Source organism: Hordeum vulgare, chromosome 5H (assembly GCF_904849725.1).
Source record: "Hordeum vulgare subsp. vulgare chromosome 5H, MorexV3_pseudomolecules_assembly, whole genome shotgun sequence".
Classification (NCBI taxonomy): domain Eukaryota; kingdom Viridiplantae; phylum Streptophyta; class Magnoliopsida; order Poales; family Poaceae; genus Hordeum; species Hordeum vulgare.
In genome coordinates this window covers 218,408,427-218,425,841 of record NC_058522.1, presented here as the reverse complement: position 1 = coordinate 218,425,841, position 17,415 = coordinate 218,408,427, and the positions used below count along the sequence as shown (strand labels likewise).

Here is a 17,415-nt window from a genome sequence, read left to right as displayed (position 1 = left end):
GAGTCCAATGGATAAACCGATGACTGTTTGCGGTAAAACGGGGTTGATCCGGATCCAACGTTCACGACCGCCCGGATCGGGTTTCGGCAGGTTTTTGGACTGGGCCACGCGTAGGGTCGACGCACTGTGCCGAGGGGCTAGGCGAAGATGAGAGGGAAAACGGGTGTCCTGGCAACATATTTAAAAACATCGACAAACGTCCGACGGTAGACTGAATACGGTGCTGCTACGGTCGACCGTTCGGGTACCAGACGGACTCCGATCGCGACGAAATCCGACAGGCGGCCTGACTATATTAAAATACGACCGCACGTCAAATCTCACCCCAATCAGAGAAAGTTTTACGCACATTTTAAAAACAAGATTCGAACGATGCCGCAGGCGCGTGAGTGTGCGGTCGGACTCTGAACGGACAACGACGAGAACCGGCAACTAACAACGGATGCAAGTTTGAAAACTGGCGGCAACGGGATGCCGATGCGATGCAGATGATGTGCATGAAACGATGATGATGCGACAAATAAAAATAGACACACGACGAAAACGGAAAGAGAGGGGAATCTTCTGAAACGTCGGCATCGGGCTGTCACAGTGTAACCATCACCACATGTCGCGTGTTCGTACTCCATCTACACTTTTTCCCCCTATTTTTTTACGCTTTTTGGGCTTTTGATGATTTTTGTTTTGGTTTTCAGTTTTTTCTATTTTTTGTAGGTAAAGGCAAATCAGGTGTTTTTTTTGTGTGCTTACACGAGAAGCAAAAATTTACTTTTCGTGAAGGCAGATATTTGCTCCCGCGAAAACACAACTTTGCTTCTTGAAAAGGAAAAACAAATATGTGCTTCTTACATATTTGATATTTGTGAAGGCGCGCATTTGCTTCCGTGAAAAACACATATTTGCTTCTCGTAGAGGCACATATTTGCTTTCATGAGAAGTACAACTGCATTTCTTGAAGAGAAAGAAAATGTGTTTTCACATGAATCATAAACTTGCTTTTTGAAGAGACACAAACTTGCAGTCACGAGATGCATAAATTTATTTCCACAAGCAACATAGTTGTGTTTCTAAAAAAAAAAGCCGTGCTTTTGTTTTGGTTTCTTTTCCTAAATAAGTACATCTACACCTATTACCATGACACAAGAAATTCAACGACGAAAACAGTTCAGAATTTAGACTCATGAGATAAAACATTTTTAAACGAAAAAAAACCCAATGCAACAAGTAGCGCACACACAATGCATCATTTGTTAGTGTCTAAGAAGATGAGAATGAAATTTTTCTTAAAACTAGATGGGAATGACCTTTGCAATGGATAATAGTGATTTCGGACATACTTCCTTCGTTTCATAATATAAGTCTTTTTAGAAATTTCATTAGAGGACTACATACAGATGTACATAGACATATTTTAGAATATAGATTTACTCATTTTGCTTTGTATGTAGTTTTTAGTAAAATTGCTTAAAAGACTTATATTTAGAAACAGAGGGAGTATATGCTTATGGTGCATGTGAGCATCTTTTTTGGGGAAGGACGGTGTATGTGAGCATTTGCCGTGATACCACGGGCTCAAATCGAAAAACAGAAAGAAAGAGCCTTACCGACATTTTGGGCCTCAGCTATTTCTGTGTACCAAGTCGAGAGCCCAAATGTTCTCGTACCAATAATTTCTTTACTTTATTGTATTCGCCGGTCTTCCCATAAATAATACCAAAAAGGACACGGGCCGTGGACCAAACTCCCCCCCCCCCCCCCCCCCCCCCCCAAAAAAAAATCCCCTCTTTCCCCCGGCAGCCCTCGATCTGATCTCGATTAACCTACCTCTCCTCCCCGAATCCTCAGTTCGACACCAGATCCGGTCCTCCCTCCCCAAGGCTTCTCTATTGGTACCGATTTCGCCCCGTGTCGTTGATTCTGTGTGTTCCCGAGATTAGGGTTTCGAGGCGCTGAAATCGGGTCCCGATCGGCTCGATTGAGTCCGAATTTCTCCCGGGAGAGGCTGCTCTGTGGTTGATTGGTGGCTCTGGGATCCGATTATTGCGGTTCTTTTCATCGAATTTACGCGATTTGTTTGCTAGGGTTTCGCCGTTTCCCTTCTGTCCAACCCTCCGTCGACCCCTCCTCGCCAGTAAGTAGTCCCTCCGGTTGCTCGATTTTTGATTTCTTATATTCGAGAAAGATGGATCTAAAATCGATCAGGCTCGGATTCATCGGGACCTTAGTTTAATTTGTACTTATTTTTCAAGCGGCGAATTTAATTTTTACTTTAATTTAATAGTGTAGCCAAACCTGATTTGAATTGACCGATTGATCCATGGATGTCAGGTGGAGCTTCCAAATTCTATAGGGGGATCACGTCCGTTTATACTGCTTGTATTTGCCCATACACATATAATTGGATAAACTTCTGCATGTGGTGCGCCTTCCATAGTTAAGTGGGAGAGCGTTGCATGTGCAAAAACAATGTTATGCGCTCGGTTGAAAACATGAGATGGAATTGATTTGTGCACCCTAGTTTTGTGATTCACACTTGAATGTCTGTACATCAGTGTGTTCGGTGGTAGTGTTCAACTTTGATGTTCATTTGCAGTCGATATAAGTAACACAATACGTTTCCTCTTTGATTTGTGTAGTTATCGTTCTAGTCCTCTGCAGTGATCACTTGTTTCTATATAATTGTATCTACTGGCCATCATTTTGTTATCTAATGGAATAGTTCGCTTCCTCAGGAGCATCATGTTGCATCAAGAGAACAGTGAGGTTTATGTGAGGCACCACTCCGAGCAGCTTGCATGTGGCAATCTGAGGGGATCCGATGATGGGCGCTCAAACTTTCTTCCTGAGAAATACCATATTGCAACAGGTAATGACTGTCATTTCCCTCCGCCTTGTACAAGCATTCCTAGATTCTTGTGCTAGGTTGTGAGGAATTGAAGTTTGTCAAATGAATGTAAACTGGCCATTCTGATGAAGAGTTGGTCCTAATTTTGGTATTTCAGAATGGAATACCACAGCTTGTCTAGTTAATACTGCGAACGCTGTTAAAGAAGTGACAGCCGATCATTATAAGAGACCTGCCTCTAGTGGTTTCCCAGGCATGGTGGACTGCAAACGCATGAAGCAGGAAGAACAAAGTAAGATCTGTTAACTCACAACCTTTTATGGAAAGTTCATACTCCAGCATTTACCCAAATGTTTGGTACTTAGCTTCTGTACACTTTACACCTTGCTTCCATACACTTGAGACTTCTGCCATCTGGAGGACTATAGTTTCCCCAAAGGGTTCTATTAAATCTACCCATCACCCCTATGAGCCTTGTTATGCATGATTAAGATAGTATGGTAGGTATTTTGGCCATCTTTGTGCAGATGTTTAATTTCCCTTTATGTATAGATGCCACTACTGCTATTTATTTCAAAATGGAGAGTATCTAAAACTGAAGTGCTGATTGGGCTTTTCTTCATTTCAGATGTAGCTGAGAAAGATAATGCACCAGATGCTGACATAAATGTTCCAGAGTATGGATCATACAGGACATGGGAGAGAATCTCCGATCCGCCAGCATACGGTAGTGAGGAAAGTGAGGATGAAGGTGTAGATCCACCTGTTAACTATTCACTAGCCCAAACTTACGTTGAAGATTACCTGCGATCAGCAAGTTATTATCAAAGAGAAGATCTTTACTCATCTGTTAGCCTTTGCCCCATGAGGAAAACTGTTCCAATTGGGCCAAATTATCAGGCCGAGTTGCCAGAGTGTGCATCTGATAATTGTAGGAGCTCAGTTGATGGTAATGCTGATGTGTCATCATCTTCTCACATGTGTGATATAAATGAGGCCGAGAGTGACAAGTGGATTAGAAACTCTGTCACTCCAGTTCCTGGTTTTGTTGAGTTATCTTCAGTGCTGAAACCTGTTTGCTGTAAGACAGATTGCAGTTGTGTTGACGAAGGTTCGATTGCGTGTGTGAGGAAGCATGTGAAGGAAGCAAGAGAAAGACTAATGAGTACCCTTGGTCCGAACACCTTCAAAGAGTTAGGATTCTTTGATATGGGGGAGGAGGTGGCCTTGAGATGGGCAGAAGATGAAGAGCATTTGTTCCAGGATGTGGTATCATTAAACCCTGCCTCTCTTGGAAGGAACTTCTGGGATGAACTTCTGATTGCCTTCCCATTGAAGACTAACAAAGAGTTAGTGAGCTATTATTTCAATGTCTTCATGTTGAGGAAGAGGGCTGAGCAGAATAGATTTGATCCAACGAATGTTGACAGTGATAATGATGAATGGGAGGGAAGTGATGATGATGAGTTTGCTGTCACAGAAAGGGCTGGTGACGATTTGCCGCTTGAGTCTCTTACTGATCAAGATGATGGTGCATGCAATCGAGTTCCCCTCCAGGGAAATGTAGATGAAGAGTCTGCGGAAGATGAGTTTGACTGTTCTAGCGGCGACAGGCAAGAAAATTGCTGCATGGAGGGTAATGTCATGCTGTCCCTTGTGGACAATAACCAGGAGGCTATCATTTTTGACACAGATGCTCAAGATGACTCGTGCACATCATTCGAGGCTCCACATGTTTGTGCTACGGATGGCACACCCACTGATATTGCTGGGGACCACTACCGGGTTGATGGCTTTGGTAGCGTTGCAGATCATGGATACTTTGGTGGCCATTGTGACCCGAAAATGTGGGATATTGGTTTCAGTAGCGTGTGGGAGAAAGGCGAATTTTTTTCGACAAACAATGTGATAGAAGAGGTGTTTGGAAAGGGTTCTTGTGAAAATGGAAATGACTCTTCTACTGCCCAGGGCATCATGTAAAGATGGGGCTGATTTCTAATGGAGAGCGAAAGGCGAACCTGCTTTTGAAATTTGTACAGTGGTAGCTCTTCCTTTTTTTATATGAGGATTCACTTGTCTGTAGAAGTCCATCCCCTGTCTGTCGTGACAACATCTGCTTGAGAAATGTATTTTCATTCTCATCATGATTGTCTGTCTATTTGTAGTTATCCATCATCAGTCGATGATGTGCTGTAGCCTGTTGTAGCCTCTATGCACTGTTGTCATGGAAAGTTTCAAGGCCCAAGCATTTTTGCATATGCTAGCGACGGTGCTTTGCTGCGCTGTTAATGTTTTTGGATTTTTCATATATTGGTTTGTTGAAAAATGTAAACCTCTTTAAATTTGATGATATTTTTTAGAAATATATCAATATTCATAATATCAAATCGGATTCTTTTGCCATGAAATAAATTTTCATATTTTATTATTTAATCTTGTGGGTGTTGATATTTTTGCCTTTGAACTTGGTTAAAGTTAAAAATTATGATTTTTCAATAAGCTTATACACATTATATTTTAGAACGGAGGTGAGTATTAGGTTTGGTTAGTGGGGAAGATGATGGAGCTTTTTTTTTGTTCAGACAATGCGGTGTTTTGGTGGGCTCTTGTGGTGTGATTTTATGAGATGCTAATCAACTCAATACTTATATGGGAAAAATTCTTGTGTCGGTGACTGCATTACTATATTTTTTCTAGATGATGAAAGGGTGCATAAGATTGATAAGTTTCTATAAATCGGTTGCTTCCAATTGAAGGCCCTTAATTCGAACCCACTACTCGGATTTGTCCTTAATTTTGAACCCGTCACTCGAATTTGTCCCTAATTTCGAACCCACTATTAAAATTTGCATCTAATTTTAAAGCCCGTTTAAATTTGCCCCTTTGTCGTTAGTTCATCTTATAAGAATGCCCTTATGTGTCGTTGTCGTTCGGTCAAAGGAGTTTGACTGTCTATGGGGCATTTATGTGACATTTTGCCCCTACCTTCATGTGTCACTTACATGTGGGACCCACTGAGAAAAAAGAAAAAACTATTTCTCTCACCCCCCTCTCCCTCTCACTTACATGTGGGCCCTCTCGTCCTCTCTCTCACCTCTCACCTCTCACACCCTCTGTTTGTACCATTTTGTCACATTATGTTTTACAAAATCTCAAACCAATTAAAACTTTTGGAGTAATTGTGATGATTTATTTGATTGCAACTTGCTTGTGTGTTTGTGTTCTAATTCACCAAAACTACCTTCTCTTTGAAAGCTCCCCTCCTTGGCCCAGACCCTTGCTCAATGATCATGACATGTGTATAGGACGAGAAACTATTTTTATAAAATATTATTTCAACAAAAAGGCATTTATTTATTTTTAAAGCTTCAAAACCCGTGAATTGGGATTTGCACTACAAGTCCTTAATTTAGGAGGGTTTTTTTGCTCAAAGATTTTTATTTGATTCTATTATTAAAATGACTTCCCAAAACCACAAAATAATCATGTTAAAAGTTATTTTCTTATTTTAGTTAAACACCCTTTTCTTAGGCCACAAATGGTATTTCATAGAGGAAAATTATTTTCTTACCTTAAAAGTAATTGAGAAAATTTAGGGAAACTCAGAGGACATATATTTTCCATATTTATGAGTTTCAAGACATGGGAAAGTCTTACCTTCCACCGGCTGATCCGCGCGATCCATCCGTCGGCCGCTCGTCCGTTGGATCTCGCCTCGACCTAATAACCGTTTCCTGAAACTGGACCGTTGTTTCAGAAACTGGGTAGTTGTTTCAGAAATTGGAACAACGTCTAATCGCGAACCGTTTCCTGAAACTGGATTGTTGTTTCAGAAACTGAGCAGTTGTTTCAGAATCTGGAACAACGTGGTGACCAGCTTCCCAGAGGCCGGGAGCACGTCGGCAAGGTCGGACCTGTGGCGGCCGCGAACGCCGAGGGCGACTGCGGAAGGTCGGCGTTGGGCACGGTGAGCAGCGTCAGTAAGGACCGCCTGGTCGTCGACGGCAGCGGCCGGAGGAGCGCCAGCAGCAGCCCCGCCAGCGCGAGGAGGATGAGGCACCGCGAGATCTGTCCCCGCATCTATTGTTTTCGCAACGCGGCTATTGTTTCTGCAACTCGACCTCTGTTTCATGAACTATTGAGTGCGGGAACGTAGATCGGACGGCTGCACCGATACATCCAACGGTCGTTGAGGTGGCGGATGTTTACTAAACATCCGTCGGTGGACGCGTAGCAACCCCCTTAAAATATTGGGTAAAAGCTCTCAAAACCCTTTCTGCCTATTCTAGGCTTTTGACATATTTCCAAAGGAAATATTCTTAATAAATCCCAAGAAAATTCTAGCATGTCCCACATGTTATATGAGGCGACTCCAAAGTTTCATCCCCATCCAAGTTGATTTAGTTCACCTAAGAAACACCAAACCCTTCCTGTCCAGAACCAACTTGGAACAATTCTACATTGCCAAGTTTTACCTATTGCTCCCAAACTTTGCACGAGTGATCCAACCCCCGTGCCACACCAAGTTGTGCATTTTTGGGAGTTGGTTTACTCACCTTGGTTCACAGAAAATCTGATTCTGCCCATTTCTAGGGTTTTTCATGTTTGCATTGTCGACCTTGCTCAAATGGGCTCAAACCTGGTGAATCCTACTACTTTTGTCTATCACTTAATCCTGTTAAGTCTCACAACATTTGGTGATGTTTATCTTGCTCAAACCAGAATCAAACACCTTCTGGTGATTTAGTAAAAGAGCTTCTTTCTCCCCTTCTACCTTCTTCCTTCACTCCAAACTTTTATCACAAGTCTGATGTTCAACCCCACATGTGCAGCCGAGGGCCCCAACTCTAATTCAATGTGAGGACGACAAAATCTTCAATTCCTTTTCTAGTTCACCCCTGGCAGAGACTGCCTCTCCCTTTTCCTTTGACCTTCATTTCTCTCCTCGGCTCCAAAGCATTCAAGGGGCATCTTCAAAGCTCCCACACACTAGTAGACATGGTGGGGGTGCGCCAGCATGCTGTGGCATGCCAAAACTGCGCTCTGCACGCGCCACAATGCATGCCCGCACCGAGGGAGGCTAGCCCCGGCCATGCCTCGCCCCCACACACTGTCTGGCCTTGACTACCTCGACGGTCGGTGCCAGCACCGCATCGGGGCCCTCCTCTCTTCCTTTCTCCTACCCGTGGCGACGCGTGCCCGCGTCCGCCCAAAGCGATCAGGTGGCGCTTGCCACCGCGGCATGCCAAGAGCCAGCCCCGCTCCCCCTCAATCCCTTTTTCGGACATAAACCACACCCATGAAGACCATGGGCTCATTCCCGAGCCTTCTTTCCTCCTCTAGCCGTTGCCACCGCCTCGCTGGCGCACCACCTTTCGGTGGACCGCGCCCCGCCTATATGTAATGACTAAGATGCGGTCCTTTCCGATTTAGGGAACGAGGCTCCGAATTGGAAGGAAGCACTTCTAAGCGTTTCGCAAGCACGGTAACATAGCACATACATAATAATAGAAGAATGACAATAAGGGATTCAACTGCCATCTCATAAATATATCAGAGTTACATCACGCATCCAAACAAGGTAGTTATGCTACGCACTACAAAACATGAGAAATGACTATGCTACCCTGCATGCTCGCCCATGATCACGACCACGCCTCAGTCTTCTGGATAGTTCACGTACAGGCAGTCGTTCTCCTCATTGTATTGCCACGCCAGCTGCATGCCGTCGGGATCACCTGTCTCGGGAGTACCTGAACCTATTGGTGTTTTGAAGGAATCTGTGAGCCACGAGGACTCAGCAATCTATGACCCCGGTGCCAGAACTAGTCAAGTTATTAGGTAAGGAAGGTGGAGTATTTAGGTTGCAGCATCCTAAGCATATATGGTGGCTAACTTACATAGAACAAGTATTGAAAGTGGCCTATACTAGCGATCGATGATTAGCTGATCACTAAGTGATCCTGAACACCTACTTACGTCAATCATAACCCCACCGTGTTCCCGATCGAAGGGAGGTCCTCGAAGGGGATATTCACGGTTATGCACACAGTTGGCAATTTTATTAGAGTTATGTTCAAGTTATCTATAACCGGATGTTAACAAATATTCCAAGTTGCCACATAACCGCGGGCACGGCTTTCCGAAAGATTAAACCCTGCAGGGGTGCTCCAACTAGTCCATCACAAACGGTCACGAGCCGCAAAGTAATCCTCTATCATGAATCTCGTGATCTCGTCGGATTCCTTAGAGGAAAACCTCAACTCTGGGAAGAACCAAAGCCTCACCGGGATTCCTATACGCAAGATATATCGCTAAGGTAAGACAAGACTAGCAGGACCTCCCGACGTGTCGACGACCCTGATAAGAGCCGCGTATCTCAGTCTCAGGACACGCCGAATAAGCGAAGCGTACAGTGGCGAGAGAAATCTCCCGAGTTGCCCCGGGATGGCCCCACACAGTGCTCTAGTTTGGACCAACACTCATGAGGAGCATTGGCCCGGGTTGTTGATTAAATTCCTTGGGTAGGCCATTCCCTATGCAGATTATTAAGGGATTAGCAAATTAACACCAATGTTGGGTCTTGCCGGACAAGTCTTAGCACTACGCGATTTATCGAGGGGGTCCCCATAACAACCCCGAACGTGTTAGGAGCGATCATTATGTAATCAAACACCGTTAGCCGGTAACTATGTCGGCAATAAGGGAACAAAACACTCGGTAAAAGGCTAGGCCTTCCGTTATTTACCAAGTATATAGGTGCATTAATTCAAATAACAGATTTAACATAATGATATCAAGCTCATGTTATCACATGAGACAAAGCACCTGCAACTAGCAACGCTAACATTAGTAGCTGAGCAAAGCCTACTTAGCCATTCAAGATTTGCTAGGAAGGGATAAGTGTTTGGTTTCATGGCAATAATTAGGAGGCAATTATTTGAGTGGTAGGCTGTAACGACTAAGATGCGGTCCTTTCCGATCTGGGGATCGAGGCCCCGAATTGGAAAGGAGCGCATCTAAGCGTCTCGCAAACAAGGTATCACAGCACATACATAATAATAACAGATAGACAATCAGGGGTTCAATTGCCTTCTCATAAATATATCGGAGTACATCACACATACAATCAAAGTAGTTCCTCTACGGACTACAAAACAAGGGAAATGGCTATGCTACCCTGCCTGCTGGCCCACGATCACGACCACGCCTCAATCTTCTGGATAGTTCACGTACAGGCGGTCGGTCTCCTCGTTGTACTGCCACGCCAGCTGCGTGCCGTCGGGATCACCTGTCTCTGGGGTACCTGAACCTGTTGGTGTTGTGAAGGAATCTGTGAGCCACGGGGACTCATCAATCTATGACCTCGGTGCCAGAACTAGTCAAGTTATTAGGTTGGATAGGGTAGACTGTTTAAGGTTGCAGCCTCCTAAGCTTGATATGGTGGCTAACTTACGTAGAACATTTATGAAGGTGGCCTAGACTAGCGGACAATGATAATTGATCACTAAGTGATCCTGAACACCTACCTACGTCATTCATAACCCCACCGTGTTCCTGATCGAAGAGAGATCTTCGAGGGGACAGTCTCGGTTACGCACTCAGTTGGCAATTTTATTAGCTTATGTTTAAGTTATCTAATACCGGATGTTAACAAAATATTCCAAGTTGCCACATAACCACGGGCATGGCTTTACGAAAGATTAAACCCTGCAGGGGAGCTCCAACTAGTCCATCACAAACGTACACAGTCCGTAAAGTAATCCTCTATCACGAATCTCGTGATCTTGTCGGATTCCTTAGAGGAAAACCTCAACTCTGGGAAGAACCAAAGCTTCACCGGGATTCTTATACGCAAGATATATCGCTAAGGTAAGACAAGACTAGCAGGACCTCCCGACGTGTCGACGACCCTGATAAGAGTCGCGTATCTGAGTCTCAGGACACGCCGGATAAGCGAACCGTACAGTGGCCGGAGAAATCTCCCGAGTTGCCCTGGGATGTCCCCGCACGGTGCTCTATTTTGGACTAACACTCATGAGGAGCACTGGCCCGGGTTGTTGATTAAATTCCTCGGGTAGGCCATTCCCTATGCAGATTATTATTAAGTGATTAACAAATTAACACCAATGTTGGGTCCTGCCGGACAAGTCTTAGCACTACGCAATTTGTCGAGGGGGTCCCCATAACAACCCCGAACGTGTTAGGAGTGATCAATATGGAATCAAACACCGGTAGCTGGTAACTATGGCGGCAATAACGGAACAAAGCACCCGGCAAAAGGCTAGGCCTTCCGTTATTTACCAAGTATATAGGTGTATTAAATAAATAACATAATTTAAGATAATGATATCAATCTCATGTTATCACATGAGGCAAAGCACCTGCAACTAGCAACGCTAACATTAGTAGCTGAGCAAAGCCTACTTAGCCATTCAAGTTTGCTAGGAAGGAATCAGTGTTTGGTTTCATGGCATATTAAGAGGCAAATATTTCAGTGTTAGGCAGCGAGCATATGACAAGGAAACGTAATCTAGCATAACAAGTCTAGAGATGGAATCAAGGTCATATCATCTTGCCTGTGATATCCTCAGCTTGGAATGGTTCTTGTTCGTCCTGCACGTACTCTCCCGAATCCACGTACTCGTTCTTCGATCCCGGTTCTACCCAACATAATAATAAGATCCAATGAACAACATCACCTCAAGATGCAACAATCACATGATGCATGAGATGAATATGAGCATGCATCACTATTTCTATCACTAGCACAAGCATAAGGAGTAAATACATGTTCCTGGACATAACTGCATGCTAACCTATTTTTACATGCATGAGAATGACATTATCATATGCGTCTCGAGAAAACTATGCAAAAGCATATAAAGAACATTACAATCGGAGCTACGGATCAACGGGAATCAACGAAACAAGATATGAAGCCCTACGTGTCAAATTCATCACCACACACTCAAATGGCACAAATCTGGTATTTCCAGGTTGCCAAGACATAAAACAAACCATCATGGATGGGGTGGAGCAAAGAAGAACACCACATCATCAACTAAGCACTCACAAACATCAAAATAACAAAACTACACAATCTTCCATAAACTGCATCATAGCACTTTGTGAGCTACATGCAAAGCACCTACAGCCACCCAAACATGACAAATAATATATGTGGCTGTAGCTATCCAAGAATACTACAAGCACAAGCAAGAATCGCACAAAAAGGAATTAAATACAGAAAGTTACAAGGCTGAAAACTTGCCCAAAAATATCAGTTTTCAGGGACTTAGTGAAAATTCCAGATTCTCACTTTCTGTCTATGCTCTGAAGCATTTTGACAGCAGTCAAAACAATATCTACATGACTCCAAATGATAAACATATCAGGTCCAACTTTCCATTTGAAAGCTAAGGCTAGATCACAACACATTGACCTGCACAACCTCATCAACAGGAGAAGAAAATATATACAGATTCTATTTTCACTAATCTGGAATTTCAGCCACATGCCTACTTTGAGTGGGAATAACTTGCACATATGGAATCCTAAACATGATATGAAACCAACATGAGGTAGAGGGGTTCACCCTCTACTAGCACAACCAAGAAGCAATCCTTTGTGCTCAACAAATCACATGGAACCAAGCTCTAAACATAGAAGAAAATGAAATATGTCATCTCCAGAAAATGTTCCAATAGCAAAACTGAGTTCACCAATGGATTCCTTGGGATATTCTACCCCAAAAACATATATAATATGCATGCACTTACTTGGAGCAAGTGACTACAAACTAGGAAGGAAGAAACTACAAGAAATCATGCATAGTGAATAGTGCAACATTTCATGCATTTCACTAGAACAACTCCTACAAGGATACTTGTTCATGTGCATCATGACAATAGTGGCATGAGGGTTTTTACCCCATGTATGTGTCATAGCCCATCACAACAAGCTCATCTACCCAACTATCCACACACACACAACACCATGCCCTCTCACATATGGTCATGTGAAGGTACATAGTTTGCAAAGGTGGGAAAGTTCCACACACACATCTACTCCACATCACCCATAACAACATAAAGCTCTTGATCAAAACACAAACCTACACATGCTATCATAGCAATCATCACTAGAACAAGCTCTCACACACAAATTATATGTGGTGAGGGGGAGACCATCCATCCACACATACACACTCCTCCAAAACTTACAAGATGCAACACAAACTACTAGTGCAACCACACAACTAAAACACACCCACACACACATGGCATCTAGCTCACAAAACACACATGCATTCCACATACACTCATATATATCTACCAAGATATATCTACACATGCACTCTACACTTGCTAGCATCAAACACTAGGAGCAACATGCTGCTGTTGGAGGCAGCAAGGAAAAAAATACCCACAAGATAGATCTAACACCCCACTTCCATCTGTGCAAGTTTACAAAGCAAAAATAGAAAGGTTGCAACAAAAATAAAATAAAAGGTGCTGGTGGGGAATCGAACCCCTGAGCCCTTGGTCCAAGCCACAGACACAAACCACTCTCCTAACAGACACCAGCTCGATAGAGAAGGCTCGGCTAACAGGTTATGCACACTGGTGCTGCATCTACTGTTGCCAAAAAGGAATTAAAAGGGGGGGGGGGTGCACCAAGGGGACTCGAACCCTGCACCTGTTGGACACAAGCAGAGACAATCACCACTGCGCTACGAAACGATTACTGACAGAGAAGAGCACGCATGCAAGGAATACTAGCAGGAGTCCCTGCTCTGCCTACAGAGGCTGCCGGCGACAGGGAGGTCGCCGGGCATGCCTGCTGCTGCTGCTGCCGCGCCACGACAGGAGATCTACGCTATGCCCGCTGCGCTGCAAGGAGCACCTTCTGCCTGAGCCACGACACAACTACCAGGAGCACCCATCTACCGCATCACAAGAACTGCGTCTACCAGTTACTGCACCACGAACACCTCCCTACTGCCGATCTACTACGACATAGAGGCACGACGTGCACTACGGCGGATCCGGGCCGAGGGAAGGAGGAAGAAGGAAGGGGCGATGCTCCTCACCTTGGGGAAGGAAGGAGGGGAACTGATTGGAGGAGAGGGCGATGGAGAGGAAGAAGATCGGCGACGAGGACGCTCCTGGATGCAGAATCGAAGCAGAATGAAGGGGCTCCGGGTCCGCGGCGAAGACGAGCTCCTAGTCGATGGTGAGGACCCTCCTCGACCTCACCGAGGACAAAAATGGGCGCGGGCACCATCCCCGTTCCTCTGGACATGGCCACCGGCGCTGGACGACGAAGAGGACGATGGTCGACGGCGGGGAACTTCTCTGTCCTAACTACACAGCTTACCAGGAGGGGGAAAGAGAGAGAGGAGGAAGATGGGAAATGGAGCGGCGACGACGGATGGGAAAGAGGGAACCCTAGGAGAGGGAGGCACGGACGCGAGATTATATAGGGGGTCCCCTCGATGTTAGTGCCTCACGGTGCAACGCGTCTCTCTCTGGTTCGTCTGAGAGAAAGAAGCGCTGGAGGGGAAGACGGCGTCAGGGAGGAAGAAGGGACGCGCGTGGGCTGGCGCACGAGAGAGAGGGAGGAGTTGGGCCACCAGAGCGGGAGGAAGCCCACTTAGGAGCCCTCTCTGATCTATTATCTAATTGAAATGAAAACAGAGAAGGAAAATACCCACAGGGCAAACTAATGAAGATAAAATAAAAACAAAAATGCCCGTGGACCTAAAAATAAATAAGCTATTTGAATAAAATACTAAAGGAATTTTTGAGGCAATCCAAATAAATACAAAACAATATTATAGTTGCTGTTTTGTGTTTATTTTGCACCTTTAGAACACCTAACAAAACACCAAATCTTGCACAACATAATACCTACAATATTTACTAAACGGAGGACATTTTAAAACCAGGTAAAGAGCAAGTGGAATTTTGAACTTGGGAATAAAAGAGAGAAAAGGTTTGAAACTAACAAGGGGGTTTGAAAATAATGCCAAGCACCACACTCCACTACTTCACACCACATCATCACATGTGCATCAACACATGAAATCACAAGATCACAAAATCACACCTAGCAAGATCACATGCAATCACAGCATGACATAGAATGAAACCTCATGCATGCAAACAAGGGAGACAATAAGAGCCACATGAAATCATACATGCAAAAGGACTCTCTCATATCATGACAATGTGGACCCACACATATAGGTTCCAAATATGGCAATTACACACTTGGGGAATTACATAGGCAGCGAGCAAATGACGAAGAAACGTAATCTAGCATAAAAAGTGTAGAGATGGAATCAAGGTCATATCATCTTGCGTGTGATGTCCTCAGCTTGGAACTGCTCTTGTTCGTCCTGCCCGTACTCTCCTGGATCCACGTACTCGTTCTTCGATCCCGGTGCTACCCAACATAAAAATAGCATCCAATGAACAACAACACCTCAAGATGCAACAAGCACATGATGCATGAGATGAAAATGAACATGCACCTCTATTTCTATCACTAGCACAAGCATGAGAAGTAAATACAAGTTCCTGGACAGAACTGCACTCTAAGCTATCTTGACATGCATGAGGATGACATGAACAGATGCGTCATGCGAAAAAGATGCAAAAGCATATAAAGAACGTTACAAACGGAGCTACGGTTCAACGGGAAACATCGAAACAAGAAATGATGTCCTACGTATCAAAATCATCACAACACACACCAATGGCATACTTCTGGTATTTCCAGGTTGCCAAGACATAAAACAAACCAACATGGATGGGGTGGTGCAAAGAATATCACCACACCATCATCTATGCACTCACAAGCATCAAAACTTCAAAACTATACAATCTGCCATAAACAACATCATAGCCTTTTGAGAGCTACATGCAAATCACCTACAACCTCCAAAACATGCCAAATAAGATATGTGGCAGAATATATTCAAAAGTAATACAAGCATGAGCAACAAGCTAATGCAAAGGAGTTTCACACAGAAAGTTACACAACTGCTAACTTGGACAAAAACAACAGTTTTCTGGGACTTAGTGAAAATTCCAGATTCTCACTAGTTGTTTATGCTTTGAAGCATTTTGACAGCACCCAAAACAATATCTACAGGACTCCAAATGGAATGACAATTTACAGAGAGCTAGACAAACACAAAAGCTACAACTTCCCAGTTGATAGATTAGGCTGATTCACAACACATGGACCTCTACAAGCACAACAACATGAGAAGAAAATATAAGAAGATTCTCAGACACTAAACTGGAATTTCAGCCACATGCCTACTTTGACTAAGCACCACTTGCACATATGAACTACTAAGCATGAAACAAAACCAACATGCCATAGAGGGGGTCACCCTCTAATGCCACAACAAGGAATCAACCTCTTGGGCTCACCACATCACATGGAACCAAGCTCTAAACATTGAACAAATCTGAAATATGTTATTCCCAGAAAGTGTTCCAAAGGCAAAACTGACTTCACCAATGGATTCCTGGGATGATTCTACCCCAAAAACATATATAAAACGTATGTACTTGCATATAACAAATGGGCACAAACTAGAGAACAAAATCTACATGGAATCACCTATAGTGAATAGTGCATCATCACATGTGCTATTCACTAGAACAACACCCACATAAGCATATTCACACTCTCACAAGTTCAATGTTGACATGAGGGTTTAGAACTCGTGTATGTGTGCCATAGCACATCACCATCCCACACACATACAACAAGCACGAGCATCACAATTCACCTACATATGCTAATGAGGACACACACACTAGATGACACCACATCATCTATACCCCTACACATATAACATGCTCATGAGCTTATCATTGCACCTCATGCCATGACATGTGTGAGACACACACACATAAGCACACACACACTCACCTACATCACCTACTTGCACAAGATATGTCACTAGTCCATCAACATGCACATAGGAAAACACGCACATATGCATCTCTCTTGCACAACATGGATACACCACCTTAGTGCCCTACACCCACATGGTGCACACACACATACATGAATCTACACATGCATATCACCACACTAGGCATGCCACAAGGCCTACACCATCATCACTACCACATACATGAACTAACACATACAGATGTTCAAACATCAACTACACATGCCATACCACTACCAAGCTAGCAAAACTAGCAACACATGCTGTTGGAGGCAAGCAAAAATACCCACATGAAGATCTAACACCCCACTTACATCTATGCAAGCATACAATGCAAAAACAGAAAAGAATGCAACAAAAATTAAAAGGGGTGGGGAGGGATTCGATCCCTAGACCTCCTGGTAACTACACACAACAGCAAGCCACCCTCTACTACACGAGCACTTGACAGAAGAGGGAATGCTAACAGGGTAACTTCTCTGCTGCTGCTACTGTCGAACCCACAACGCGCCAGAACTACCACAACATACTCTACCACTACGCTATGCTTCGGAAGCTTGACAGAACAGGGGAAAAGAACAACATA

At 44.0% G+C, this 17,415-nt stretch overlaps 1 protein-coding gene across 2 annotated transcripts; it reads left to right on the top strand.

Moving 5' to 3' along the window:
• Nucleotides 1–1,770: 1,770 nt before the first annotated feature.
• LOC123451937 lies at nucleotides 1,771–5,101 on the top strand. Of its 2 annotated transcripts, none has more exons than XM_045128502.1 (4): nucleotides 1,771–1,889; nucleotides 2,733–2,866; nucleotides 3,003–3,137; nucleotides 3,474–5,101. In XM_045128502.1, the coding sequence occupies exons 2-4, from the start codon at nucleotides 2,740–2,742 to the stop codon at nucleotides 4,823–4,825; spliced, it is 1,614 nt and encodes a 537-aa protein (XP_044984437.1). In that variant the 5' UTR covers nucleotides 1,771–1,889; nucleotides 2,733–2,739; the 3' UTR covers nucleotides 4,826–5,101. The 2 variants fall into 2 exon arrangements, with proteins under 2 accessions (XP_044984437.1, XP_044984436.1); XM_045128501.1 differs by having other exon boundaries at nucleotides 1,771–2,131.
• The last annotated feature ends 12,314 nt before the right edge of the window (nucleotides 5,102–17,415 follow it).